The sequence below is a fragment of the Saccopteryx bilineata genome, chromosome 1, assembly GCF_036850765.1.
Source record: "Saccopteryx bilineata isolate mSacBil1 chromosome 1, mSacBil1_pri_phased_curated, whole genome shotgun sequence".
NCBI lineage: Eukaryota > Metazoa > Chordata > Mammalia > Chiroptera > Emballonuridae > Saccopteryx > Saccopteryx bilineata.
In genome coordinates, this window is record NC_089490.1 from 86,274,081 (window position 1) to 86,286,387 (window position 12,307).

A 12,307-nucleotide genomic window follows, 5' to 3' on the forward strand; every position below is an offset into this window, starting at 1 on the left:
GAGACCCACCTTTTTCCAGGTTTTACTATGTAAAACATTGGATTCTAATGACTACAAGGCACTGAGAGTGCACCTAACTTTTTGTAAATAAAACAAAAAGTTTAAGTGACTCTTTGAAAGCTAGAAATGCATCTGTAGCACACAAGTTCAGCAAAACCCACTACTATGGGCATGGTTTAATTAACGTAAAGAGTATTAACTGCCTAGCCTCACAATTACTATCTCAGAGCCCGAAGTAAATACTCCATTACTGAAAATAGACAAACCATGGCCATGACAGCTTATGTACTGAGACACTGTTTAGGCAAGGAGAACGGGCAGGAGTGCCGCATTTATTAAAATACCATCCCCTGTCATGCACGTCTTTGTCAGGAACAGTCTGGCCCAGAGCTGTTTTTAGAGGTGTTCTTTTTTATTTTCTTAATAGAGGCAAAGCAAACACTCTGGATTCCTCTGTTTCCATATACTTCAAGAACATCTACTTTGGGATAGGCCACACTCAAAAAGAAAACATTTCCAAAAAGATAAAGATGGCTAACAGACATATGGTTAAATTTTCTGGGTAGTTTTGGGAAGGGGGATAGTCAGCAGCTACTTCATGGACAAAAAGAAAGACTAAATAGTTTGAAAATCGTCTCAGGTTTGCTTGAGGCTGTGGTGAGCTATGACAGGACAGTGTATCGAGAAGTGGGCCTGGGATGTTAATCCCACTTATGCCACCAATTTACAAAGTTGCTTAACTTCCTAAGGCCTTGGGTTCTTGCCCTTTTTATTTTTATAAACCAGGGCCCAGACATATGATACAAGACTACTTTCTGCTACAAAATTGTATAATTCTACAAAGACCAGAACTTGTGCCGTACAGCTGTTTTCGAGCAAGTTATACACAAAACATGACAGAATGTGTGCTGGCCCATCTGCATGCACTCCCTAGACAAGCAGACACATGGACCATGTGCCACACATGGTCGAACTTACCTGTTCTGGTAACTGTAGTACGTGGCATCACGAGGGATTGTGCACAACTGTTTGCCATAGCAACAGAGTGTCTGTGGAGAGAATTCCAACTGCAAAAGAAACCATTCATTAAATAGTACACAAGCCTGAAGGACAAGCTAGAATATTTACACTGGCAAATCAAAAACAAATTGAAGTCTTAGTTCTCATTTGTGTTAACCATAATGTGCTTTCTGTTTCCAAGATAGTTTGCAGAACAAAAACCACTCTAGTTTACTAATAATTATTTCACCACTGCGAGTAGATTCAGACAGTCATATCCTCCCTTCCCACCACTTAACAAAGAACTCAACAGGGCAAGAGGAGTTTTATATGAATTGGTATGCACAGGTAAACCAGTACATAACAGGTAGTATGTAACCACAGCAGATTGTGATCATGTCCCCAGTCCAGATGAGCTTATAATATGAAGATTCAGGACTCTAATTAGTCAAGTTTTCAACACAATTTTTATCTGTGAAAAAATTCCTTACCTTTCTGCCACAACAATATCCAAGGCTTTGCATGACTGGGTCAATCTCTTGTTCAAAGACCTCAGACAGCTTAGAGCAGTATTTGTATACCCGTGATGTTTTCCGATTATATAACCAGGCATTGTTGAACATAAGCCAAATGTCATCCACATACTGCCAGGGCTCCTGATACTGTCCAGTGTCTAATTTCCTCTTGATGGTAGAAAGATCCATGGGACTCTTCACAATATCAAAGTAATCCTAGAACAAGTGACACCAAACTATATTACCAGAAAGTCTCAGTACATTTAAGGTAGATGGCATATCTTCCTGTTATCATCATTCATTTTCCAGGCAACATTAAGTCTTTCATCTGTCTATATTGCCAAAGAGTTAACACTTCTTTATTCTTTTATTTTTATTTTTTTTAAGAAAGGCAGACTGCCACATGTAGCACCTCATTTGGATGTGTCTGGAGTCTTAGAAGCTTGACTACCCTACGTTTTCCTACAAATGGAGCTTGAGACTTGGTTGGAGGTTCTAGCAGGGGAGCACAGCTACTCGTATACCCTTGACCGAAGAACGGTCCTCTCCCCTAGCGGGGAAGGTCGTCCTCTTCGACCGAGCGTGCAGCTTCGGGAGGGACGCACATGAAGCAGTGAGGGAGGAAGGGGACACCCGCCTAGCCAGCCAGATCAGCTGAATCAACCCTGGCGATCAATGGGGTGACAGATGTCGCAGCCAGACTGCCCTCACATCCGAGTTAACACTTCTTTAAATCATTAGTCTATACCCAGACCAAGGAGCTCAATTATTAGAGTGTTATCCTGATACATCAAGTTTGCACGGTTTGATCCCTAGTCAGGGCACATACAAGAATCAACCAATGAATGCATAAATAAGTGGAACAAAATTGATGTTTCTTTCTCTCTAAAACCAATAAATAAAAAAACCTTAAAATCATTAGTGTACAGAGATGAAGCAGCTTAGAGGGCAAAGAGGATAACAGAGTTATCACAGACTCTCCATATGTCAAGCTGATGGTCTACTGATGCAATGCCAGGTGCTTTACCACATAGTATAGTGATACAAGTTCAAAAAACTTAAACATTTTAGTACTAGAAGGAACCCAGAGATGAAGAAACCAAGTCCAGAGAACAGGGTGTTGGGCGGTTCCTAATAGGTTTCTGCCATTCAAAGCACTTAAAATCCTTAAATGAACCTGCTACCAGCCTGGTGTGTAAAAGCACCTTTAAAAGCAGATGAAACTAATTTGGGTCTTCCTTTTCTATCATGAACTACTGCTACTCCAGTGATAAAAAAAACCACACATGACCCAGGAATCCCACTCCTAGGTATATATATCCAAGAGAAAACCATATACCACACAAAAATTTGTATAAGAATATTCATAGGCTCTGGCCGGTTGGCTCAGCGGTAGAGCGTCAGCCTAGCGTGCGGAGGACCCAGGTTCGATTCCCGGCCAGGGCACACAGGAGAAGTGCCCATTTGCTTCTCCACCCCTCCGCCGCGCTTTCCTCTCTGTCTCTCTCTTCCCCTCCCGCAGCCAAGGCTCCATTGGAGCAAAGATGGCCCGGGCGCTGGGGATGGCTCTGTGGCCTCTGCCTCAGGCGCTGGAGTGGCTCTGGCCGCAACATGGCGACGCCCAGGATGGGCAGAGCATCGCCCCCTGGTGGGCAGAGCGTCGCCCCTGGTGGGCGTGCCGGGTGGATCCTGGTCGGGCGCATGCGGGAGTCTATCTGACTGTCTCTCCCTGTTTCCAGCTTCAGAAAAATGAAAAAAAAAAAAAAAAAAAAGAATATTCATAGTAGCATTAGTGTTAACAGCCAAAAATGTCAACAACCCAAATGTCTATCGACAAATGAAAGGGTCAAGAAAATGTGGTACAACCATACAAAGGAATATTGCTCGGACACAAAAAAGAATTGTAATGCTGATCCATGTTACACCCCCTCTCCCCTTTTAGTAAGACAGAGATGAGAAGGGAGAGAGATGAGAAACATCAACTCATAGCTGTGGCTAGCACCTTAGTTGTTCACTGACTGCTTCTCATATGTGCCTTGACCGGGGCTCCATCTGAGCCAGTGATCCCTTGCTCAAGCCAGCAACCTTTGGACTCAAACCAGTGACCATGGGATGATGTCTATGATTTTACACTCAAACTGGCAACCCATGCTCAAGTGGGTAAGCCTGTGCTCAAGCTAGCAACCTCAGAGTCTTGAACCTGGGTCAGTCCTCGGTGTCCCAGGTCAACACTCTATCCACTGTGACACCACCTGGGCAGGCCAAAATGGATGAACCTTTAAAACATTATACTTAGTGAAAGAAGCTAGACACATAGAACCATGTATTGTATGACTCCCTTTAATGAAATGCCCAGAATAGACAAATCCAGACACAAAAAGCAGACTAATGGTTGGTTAGGAAGTAGTGGAAGGGGGAGGGGTTTGTGAGGAAAAAGGGGAGTTAACTACTTATAGGTACGGGGTTTCTTTTGTGGGCTGATAAAAAATCAATCAAAAAACTGATTCTAGTGATGATTACACAATTCTGTGAATACACACACAAAAAACACTGAATTGTATGTACACTTTAAATAAATGACTTATACAATATGTGAATTGTATCTGAATAAAGCCATTAACACGTTAAAAAACAAAATCAGAAGTACCATCACATACTTACAGGGATTCCTAGAAGCTGAGGGTCCACAGGTTGACGAAAGGGAAGAGATTCTGGATCCTGTCGATAAAGTGCCTCCAATGTTGGCATCAGTGCCTGACGTAATTCTTCTGGTTTAAAAACTTAAGAGTACATTTGAAATTAGTTATCAAGCAAGCAAAAGAAAAAGTTACAGCTATGACAATATCTCAAGAATCACAAAATTCAAAATTGCCTACATTATCCCCATGGAAGCATAGCTTAGGGGTGAACTTCCTGTTTCTAATTCCTGGTCTGACCTGTTTCGCTTTAGGTAGCACCTTCAAAACACCATGTCTAGTCATCTTCATGGCTCAGCTAATTTTTCAGACAGTTAAGATCGTCTTGACCAAGTAGAAAAAGAATCACAAACCTTCCAAAAATTTATGAAGAGACTCGTCAAAATAATACTCCAGCCCTGGTCGGTTGGCTCAGCGGTAGAGCGTCGGCCTGGCGTGCGGGAGACCCGGGTTCGATTCCCGGCCAGGGCACACAGGAGAAGCGCCCATCTGCTTCTCTACCCCCCCCCCCCTCCTTCCTCTCTGTCTCTCTCTTCCCCTCCTGCAGCTGAGGCTCCATTGGAGCAAAAATGGCCTGGGCGCTGGAGATGGCTCCTTGGCCTCTGCCCCAGGCGCAAGAGTGGCTCTGGTCGCGGCAGAGAGACACCCCGGAGGGGCAGAGCATCGCCTCCTGGTGGGCAGAGCGTCGCCCCTGGTAGGCGTGCCGGGAGGATCCCGGTCGGGCGCATGCGGGAGTCTGACTGTCTCTCCCCGTTTCCAGCTTCAGAAAAATACAAAAAAAGAAAAAAGAAAAAAAAAATACTCCAAAAGATTTTTTTAAGAGGTTTTAAAGAGGGTGCTACTAAGCAAGAATAGATGGAACTCATTCGTGATACCAGTATTTAACATACCAGAAATTGGACCTGGCACTGTCTATCACTGAAGGTATCAGAAGCAATGAAAGAAGAGTCCCTCATTATGTTTTAGAGCTTAGGAGGAAGACATAGTTACAGTGTTAATGACAAATGTTAGGTTTAAGTCTAAGAAAACAGAACTCAATTGTTACTGCCAGAACAATGGACTCAGTTGGCCAAATTATGTTCAAATGTTTCCAGTCCCAAAGGAAAGCTTTGTGGGTGTGTCCCAAATGAAATCAACTTAAGGTATCATTCAAGAAGCTACTCATAAAGGGTCCAGTTTTGAGCTTTAAAAACACTCTTGAGCAGAGGCCTTGTTATTTATACTATTTACAAATTAATTTTATCTGCAGGAGGGTGTATTTATTAGCACTTCAGGTACTTTTTACCTCATTGTTGGGGCTGACATGAAACACACACACACGCTTCTTCATCTCATTCTTGGCTATATTAAAAATAAACACAATCGGCCCTGGCCGGTTGGCTCAGCAGTAGAGCGTCGGCCTGGCGTGTAGGAGTCCCGGGTTTGATTCCTGGCCAGGGCACACAAAGAAGCGCCCATCTGCTTCTCCACCCCTCCCCTTCTCCTTCCTCTCTCTCTCTCTCTTCCCCTCCCGCAGCCAAAGCTACATTGGAGCAAAGATGGCCCGGGTGCTGAGGATGGCTCTGTGGCCTCTTCCTCAGGTGCTAGAATGGCTCTGGTCGCAACAGAGCGATGCCCCAGAGGGGCAGAGAATCGACCCCTGGTGGGCATGCCAGGTGGATCCTGGTCAGGCACATGCGGGAGTCTGTCTGCCTCCCGTTTCCAACTTCGGAAAAATGAAAAAAACAAACCACAATTTAATCAAATTTGTGAGATTGACTTTAAAAAGTGAGAATCCTAATATAATCGTAAAGATTGGGTTTGTTGCAGCCTATATTAAAATAAAACTGCAATATATTACCATCTTACCACCTTATTTTTAAGTGAAAATAAGTTAACATCAACATTTAAAAGTATGTTGTATTAATGGAACACTTTTATATACACCCTCTTCAGGAGCAAGGGGATGCTCCCTTGAGATAGTTCTACTTAAGCCACTGAAGGGGTCATGACAGCCCCAGTAAGTTCTAGTCCTACTTAGCTAATTTCTGTGAGAATTATTTAACACTGTATTAAGGAGTGTTGCTAACTTGACTTGATTCATCAATATTCAACAGAGTGGTTCAGAGTAGAGACTCTGTATTAGCCAACTTGGGTTTATTTATCAGCTAAGTAAGTTAGGGCAAGTTACTTAAACTTACAGAACCTCACTTTTCCTGGCTATATAATGGGATGATTAGCCTCATACTGTACTTTTCTTGACGTTATGAGACAATGCAGGTGTGGCATTGCACCAGGTGCACAATAAGAATATTATTGTTTCTATTATTTTCTTCATTTCAAGGATGTTAATTTCTCCCCTTTGAAAAAGACAATTTTGACAGTGTGTTAATCACCCAACACTGAAGAAATGATGGGTATGACTAACTGACCAGTGATTCCAGGAAGCAAATACTCCTTAAAAAAATAAATTCTTTTCCAACATTAGTTAATAAAGAAACCAGGCCAAGGGCTCTAAGCTTAATGAAATCACAATGAAGTCAATTTATGAGACCCAAGAAGCCTAATGCCTGATCCCAGTCCTGTTCTTTGGTTATCTCCCTTCCTCCAACAACACAGAGCCTGAGAGACTTACTCTTTTTCTTTGACTGTCCTGAGGCTGGAGATGACTGGGTAACTGAAGTACTTGGCTGGTCTTCCTCCTCTTTTGTTTCAGCTTTTAATTCAGTGCCTCTCTCTTCTGTTTCTGTAGTTTCCACTTTACAGTCTTCTGCTTTAGTCTAAAGGCAAGGAAGATATTTTAGTATTCCAGACATGCAACAAGAAGCAGTAAGAGATCACTGTCTTTTCTTTTTTTCCGCCAATCTTACTGATTTGAGAGAGAGAGAAGCATCAACTCATTCCACTTGTTCCATTTAGTCGTGCACTCATTGATTGTTTCTTATACGTGCCCTGGCTGGGGATTGAACCCAAGACCTCAGTGAGCCTGGAATGACGCTTTATCTACTGAGCCACCTGGCCAGGGCAAGATCACTGTCCTACCCCATCTCCCCACCTTGTGGAGGTATCTGAAGACCTTTTTCTCATATGGAAATCAATGAAATGAGACCTAATTATCAGAATACTTTCCTGGAATATGTTTCACTGGGTTCCTAAGACTGAGTTCCTAACCAAGTAATCATAATTACCCTACTCTCACCTCTGGAATATCCTCTGGCTGAGTATCTGCTGGTTCTGGCTGATCCACTTCCATTTTAGCTTCCATTTTCACTTCCTGTGAAGGCTGCTTCTCAGGAATGGCCTGAGAATTCACTTCTGTGCTACTAGTAGATGGAGGGTTTGATACCTGCCCCTCAATGCTTACAGCTGGCTGGGAAAGCTGGGCAGAGAGAGGGGGAAAAACACAAAAAGTATGCCAATTATACAACCAGAATTTAAGCTACACAACAGGATGGCATGGTCGCTCACCTATTTCTAGGCTGGTACCACTATATCCATTAACTGTGCTTTCACTTACTGCCTCTTTCATCCCCTTGTAGTAAATAAGAGCCATCCACTGGCTCTTTGGTGACTACCATTCTGTGGCAGTGTGCAAGCAATGGAGGTTTCAGAGATGACTATCTCTAGAGGAGCTCTCATTTACGAAGAAATGGAAAAAAAAGAAAGATGACTTTTCTTTTTAAGTTCTCATTAGGAAAAGTTTCAAATAATACAGAAAAACAGACTATAATGAACCTATTACGTGGCTGTTTGGAACGATGACATTCTAATGGTGGCCATTCTCATCTTTTTCCTATGTCTTCCAATAAAAAGCCTCAACATGAAAGGTTAGTACTTTCAGAAACTACTACCCTAAAGAAAATAGTAAAACTAAGTTTCCTTTCTGTACTCCATACTTTCTTGTCCATCAGAAGCCAGGATGAACCAACTGCTAAAGAACATTGTGCTATAAAGTAGCTGTGGCTAATAGGATCTCTCGGCTCACCAATAGGACAGGGAATGAAAACAGTAGTATCAGTGATCAAGTAGAAGGTTTTAAACCTTCACACAGAGTTCTATTAGTAAGGACGCAACTAATAGACATGAATTTAGATTTCCATTATAGATATAAAACAGCCTCTCACAAGGAAGCTAACCTGTTCCAGGTCCATTCTTTTCTCATCTTAGATCATAATTTTCTAATAGCTACAACCACATTCATAAATCCATGACTTTATTGTTGTTCATTTTACAGCTCACATGATTTACAAAAGATTCTTTAAAATTTATGTGGGTATACAAAGTGTACTATAGACTCTCTCCCCTTGTGATCCCACCCTCCTTACATGCCTTAAAGCCTCAGAATGCAACATGAAACATAGCATGGTCAACACCAGACCTAAACAAAATCTTTGAATTCCATCTACACTAAGTACTACAGCAGGAAAAAGAAAGAAAAGAATTGGAGGGAAAGGGAGAAGAAAAGAGAAAAGAAAGGAAAAGAAAGTCTTGAAGTACAAACAAAGTCTAGTCTAGCTGAGGAGACGACAGTAAGAGATAAAACAGAGATAACAGAAACAACACAGCACAGAAGTATTTCAAACACCACAGTTCACTTGAAACGATTCTGCCAAAACCCAAGTCCCTGCTTACTGGAGTGGTAGGCTGTGGAGGCAGCAGCGGGGCCGTCGGGGTGGGAACAGACGCTGACGTGCTCTGCTGTGAGAGAGGCTGCTGCTGCGGTGGGTCAGCTGAGGCAGCAGCAGGAAGGGAAGGCTGCACTTGGGGAGGAAGTTGTGTTGGTGGTGGTGTTGGTGTCTGCCTTGGAGGTGGGTGCAGGGCCTGCGACGGTGGTCCAGGTGGCATGGCTGGAGGTGTAGGAACAGGGGCTGGAATGGCTGTTGCTGATGGCTGCTGAGCCCCTATGCTTGGGGGAGTGTGGTGAGGGGTCGGGGTACGACTAGGTACAGGAGAGGGTGAATTCTGATGTAGAGCTGGTTGAGGGAGAGGGGGACAGTGAATGTGGCTCCCTTGAGACCCTGGAGGCATTATAGGAGAGTTCACAGGGCAGGAAGAACTGGACATTTGTGCCTGTTAAAATGAAAAAGATAGTGAGATGGCAATAAAAAAGAAGAGTATTAAAGATATATTTACCTAAGGAGGCTATATACATTTAAGGACATAAACTGATTAAAAAGAAAATGGCATTAAATGCCTCCATTTAAAAATCCTGTTATTGGGGGCATATCTTTGGATCATATAGTACAGTTAAGTAGACTTCAAAAATTCAGCAGAATTGCCTCAGTCACTGCAGGGACAGGGAACACAATGTTTTCTGGCCTTAGGCTCTCTTCAGCTAGCTTCTTCATTCTGCATGGCCACTGTCATTAAGATTTAGTTTTAGAGGGTTCACTAGTAACCATCAATTTAATTTCTTTCCTAGTTTGCAACAATTGGCATAGCTATGCCATAGAGTAATCTTTTTCATTGTTCAGGATACAACATGATTATAACTGTTCTAATTAAATAACTTGAAAAAAATGATCTACTCTCATCCACTATTTGCTGCCACCCTTCCCTATACAAAACTTACAGTAGACTCATAAAAACAAGAAAATCCATTTGTGAGACATACTTGAGACACTGGTGCTTGACTGCCGGACGGAGCCAAAGGCATATTCGTTACATTCATTCCCTGTGTTGAGAACGGAGTGTGGGGGAGGAACTGGCTTTGGCTGGAAGGCTGCTGCATTCGAGGCCCATAGCCCATAGCCTGCACACAAAAAAACACAGCACCAAATTGCGCTATTACAGTTATTCCCCTAGAGTAGCTGGAATCACCAACTGCTCTGGTCCTGCTGTGGGGAGGGTGGGACTGGGTAGCACAACAGCTGACTCTCATGCTAAAATAATGGAGGGAAGCCTCAGTTTATCTAAATCTATTCTAGAGAAATTACAAGAGGTTGCAAATTCTCTGACACACAAATACACCTATCACTGAGTAGAGGTAACTGTTTCTTTGCATACACTGTGAAGTGAGGAGAGTCAATCAGAATTTCAGATCTTTGTTCATGCTGGTGTTACAAATTGTGTCCAAACAAATTTTGTAACTTTCAGGGTCACAAGAAATGTTACATGTGACCATTCATGTGACCATGAAATCTAAATCGTTTCATTTCTTAAATTATCCCAAACAAACATAAGCCTTTAAGAAAGAATTATAAATAGTGCTATAGTGTTCTTGGGGTATATTCCTAAAAGTGGGATAGCTGGGTCAAAAGGCAGTTTGATTTTTAATTTTTTGAGGAATCTCCATACTGTTTTCCACAGTGGCTGCACCAGTCTGCATTCCCAACAGCAGTGCAGGAGGATTCCCTTTTCTCCACATCCTCGCGAGCACTTATTCTGTGTTGTTTTGTTGATGAGCAACATTCTGACTGGTGTGAGGTGATATCTCATTGTGGTTTTAATTTGCATTTCTCTAATGATTAGTGATGTTGAGCATTTTTTCATATGTCTATTGGCCACCTGTATGTCCTCTTTGGAGAAGTGTCTATTCATTTCTTTTGCCCATTTTTTTTTTTTTTAATTTTTTTACAGGGACAGAGAGAGAGTCAGAGAAAGGGATAGATAGGGACAGACAGACAGGAACAGAGAGAGATGAGAAGCATCAATCATTAGTTTTTCCTTGCGACACCATACTTGTTCAATGATTACTTTCTCATATGTGCCATGATCATGGGCCTTCAGTAGACTGAGTAACCCCCGCTCGAGTCACTGACCTTGGGTCCATGCCAGTGAGCTTTTTGCTAAAGCCAGATGAGCCCGTGCTCAAGCTGGCAACCCTGGGGTCTCAAGCCTGGGTCCTTCCACATCCCAGTTCAATGCTCAATCCACTGCGCCACCGACTGGTCAGGCTCCTTTGCCCATTTTTTGATTGGATTGTTTGTCTTCCTGGTGTTGAGTTTTACAAGTTCTTTATAAATCTTGGTTATTAACCCCTAACGGATGTATTGTCAAATATGTTCTCCCATTGTGTAGTGTGTCTTTTTATTCTGTTCTTATTGTCTTTAGCTGTGCAAAAGCTTTTTAGTTTGATATAGTCCCATTTGTTTATCCTGTCTTTTATTTCACTTGCCCGTGGAGATAAATCAGCAAATATATTGCTGCAAGAGATGTCAGAGAGCTTACTGCCTATGTTTTCTTCTGAGAGGCTAATGGTTTTATGGCTTACATTTAAGTCTTTTATCCATTTTGAGTTTATTTTTGTGAATGGTCTAAGTTAGTGGTTTCAAAAGGAGAAATGTACCCCCATGTTTATGGCAGCATTGTTCACAATAGCGAAGATCTGGAAACAGTCCAAGTGTCCGTCAGTGGACAAGTGGATTAAAAAAGCTTTGGTACAGCCTGACCAGGCCGTGGCACAGTGGATAGAGCGTCGGACTGGGATGCGGAGGACCCAGGTTCAAGAGCCCAAGCTCATCTGGTTTGAGCAAAAGCTCACCGGCTTGGACCCAAGGTCGCTGGCTTGAGCAAGGGGTTACTCGGTCTGCTGTAGCCCCACAGTCAAGGCACATATGAGAAAGCAATCAATGAGCAACTAAGGTGTAACAACGAAGGGCTGATGATTAATGCTTCTCATCTCTCTCCGTTCCTGTCTGTCTGCCCCTCTCTGTCTGGGGGGAAAAAAAAAAAGCTTTGGTACATATATACTATAGAATACTACTCAGCCATAAGAAATGATGACATCGGATCATTTGCAACAACATGGAAGGACCTTGATAACATTATACTGAGCAAAATAGTAAATCAGAAAACACTAAGAAATATATGATTCCATACATAGGTGAGACATAAAAATGAGACTCAGAGCCCTGGCCAGTAGGCTCAGCGGTGGAGCATCGGCCTGGTGTGCAGGAGTCCCAGGTTCGATTCCCGGCCAGGGCACACAGGAGAAGCACTCATCTGTTTCTGCACCCCTCCCCCACTCCTTCCTCTCTGTCTCTCTCTTCCCCTCCTGCAGCCAAGGCTCCACTGGAGCAAAGCTGGCCCAGGTGCTGAGGATGGCTCTGTGGCCTCTGCCTCAGGCACTAGAATGGCTCTGGTCGCAACAGAGCAATGCCCCGGATGGGCAGAGAA

The 12,307-nt window shown here is 43.0% G+C and overlaps 1 protein-coding gene across 1 annotated transcript in view; it reads right to left on the reverse strand.

Annotated features, from left to right (window-relative positions):
- The window catches only part of EP300 (E1A binding protein p300), an 89,310-nt gene that overhangs the window by 20,827 nt on the left and 56,176 nt on the right, over positions 1–12,307 (reverse strand). The window contains exons 13-19 of the mRNA XM_066257129.1: positions 9,804–9,941; positions 8,822–9,259; positions 7,389–7,568; positions 6,825–6,969; positions 4,176–4,294; positions 1,491–1,730; positions 979–1,067 (exon numbers count right to left, since the gene is read on the reverse strand). Coding sequence (XP_066113226.1) covers positions 979–1,067; positions 1,491–1,730; positions 4,176–4,294; positions 6,825–6,969; positions 7,389–7,568; positions 8,822–9,259; positions 9,804–9,941 — 1,349 coding nt within the window. The remainder of the gene's footprint in view (positions 1–978; positions 1,068–1,490; positions 1,731–4,175; positions 4,295–6,824; positions 6,970–7,388; positions 7,569–8,821; positions 9,260–9,803; positions 9,942–12,307) is intronic.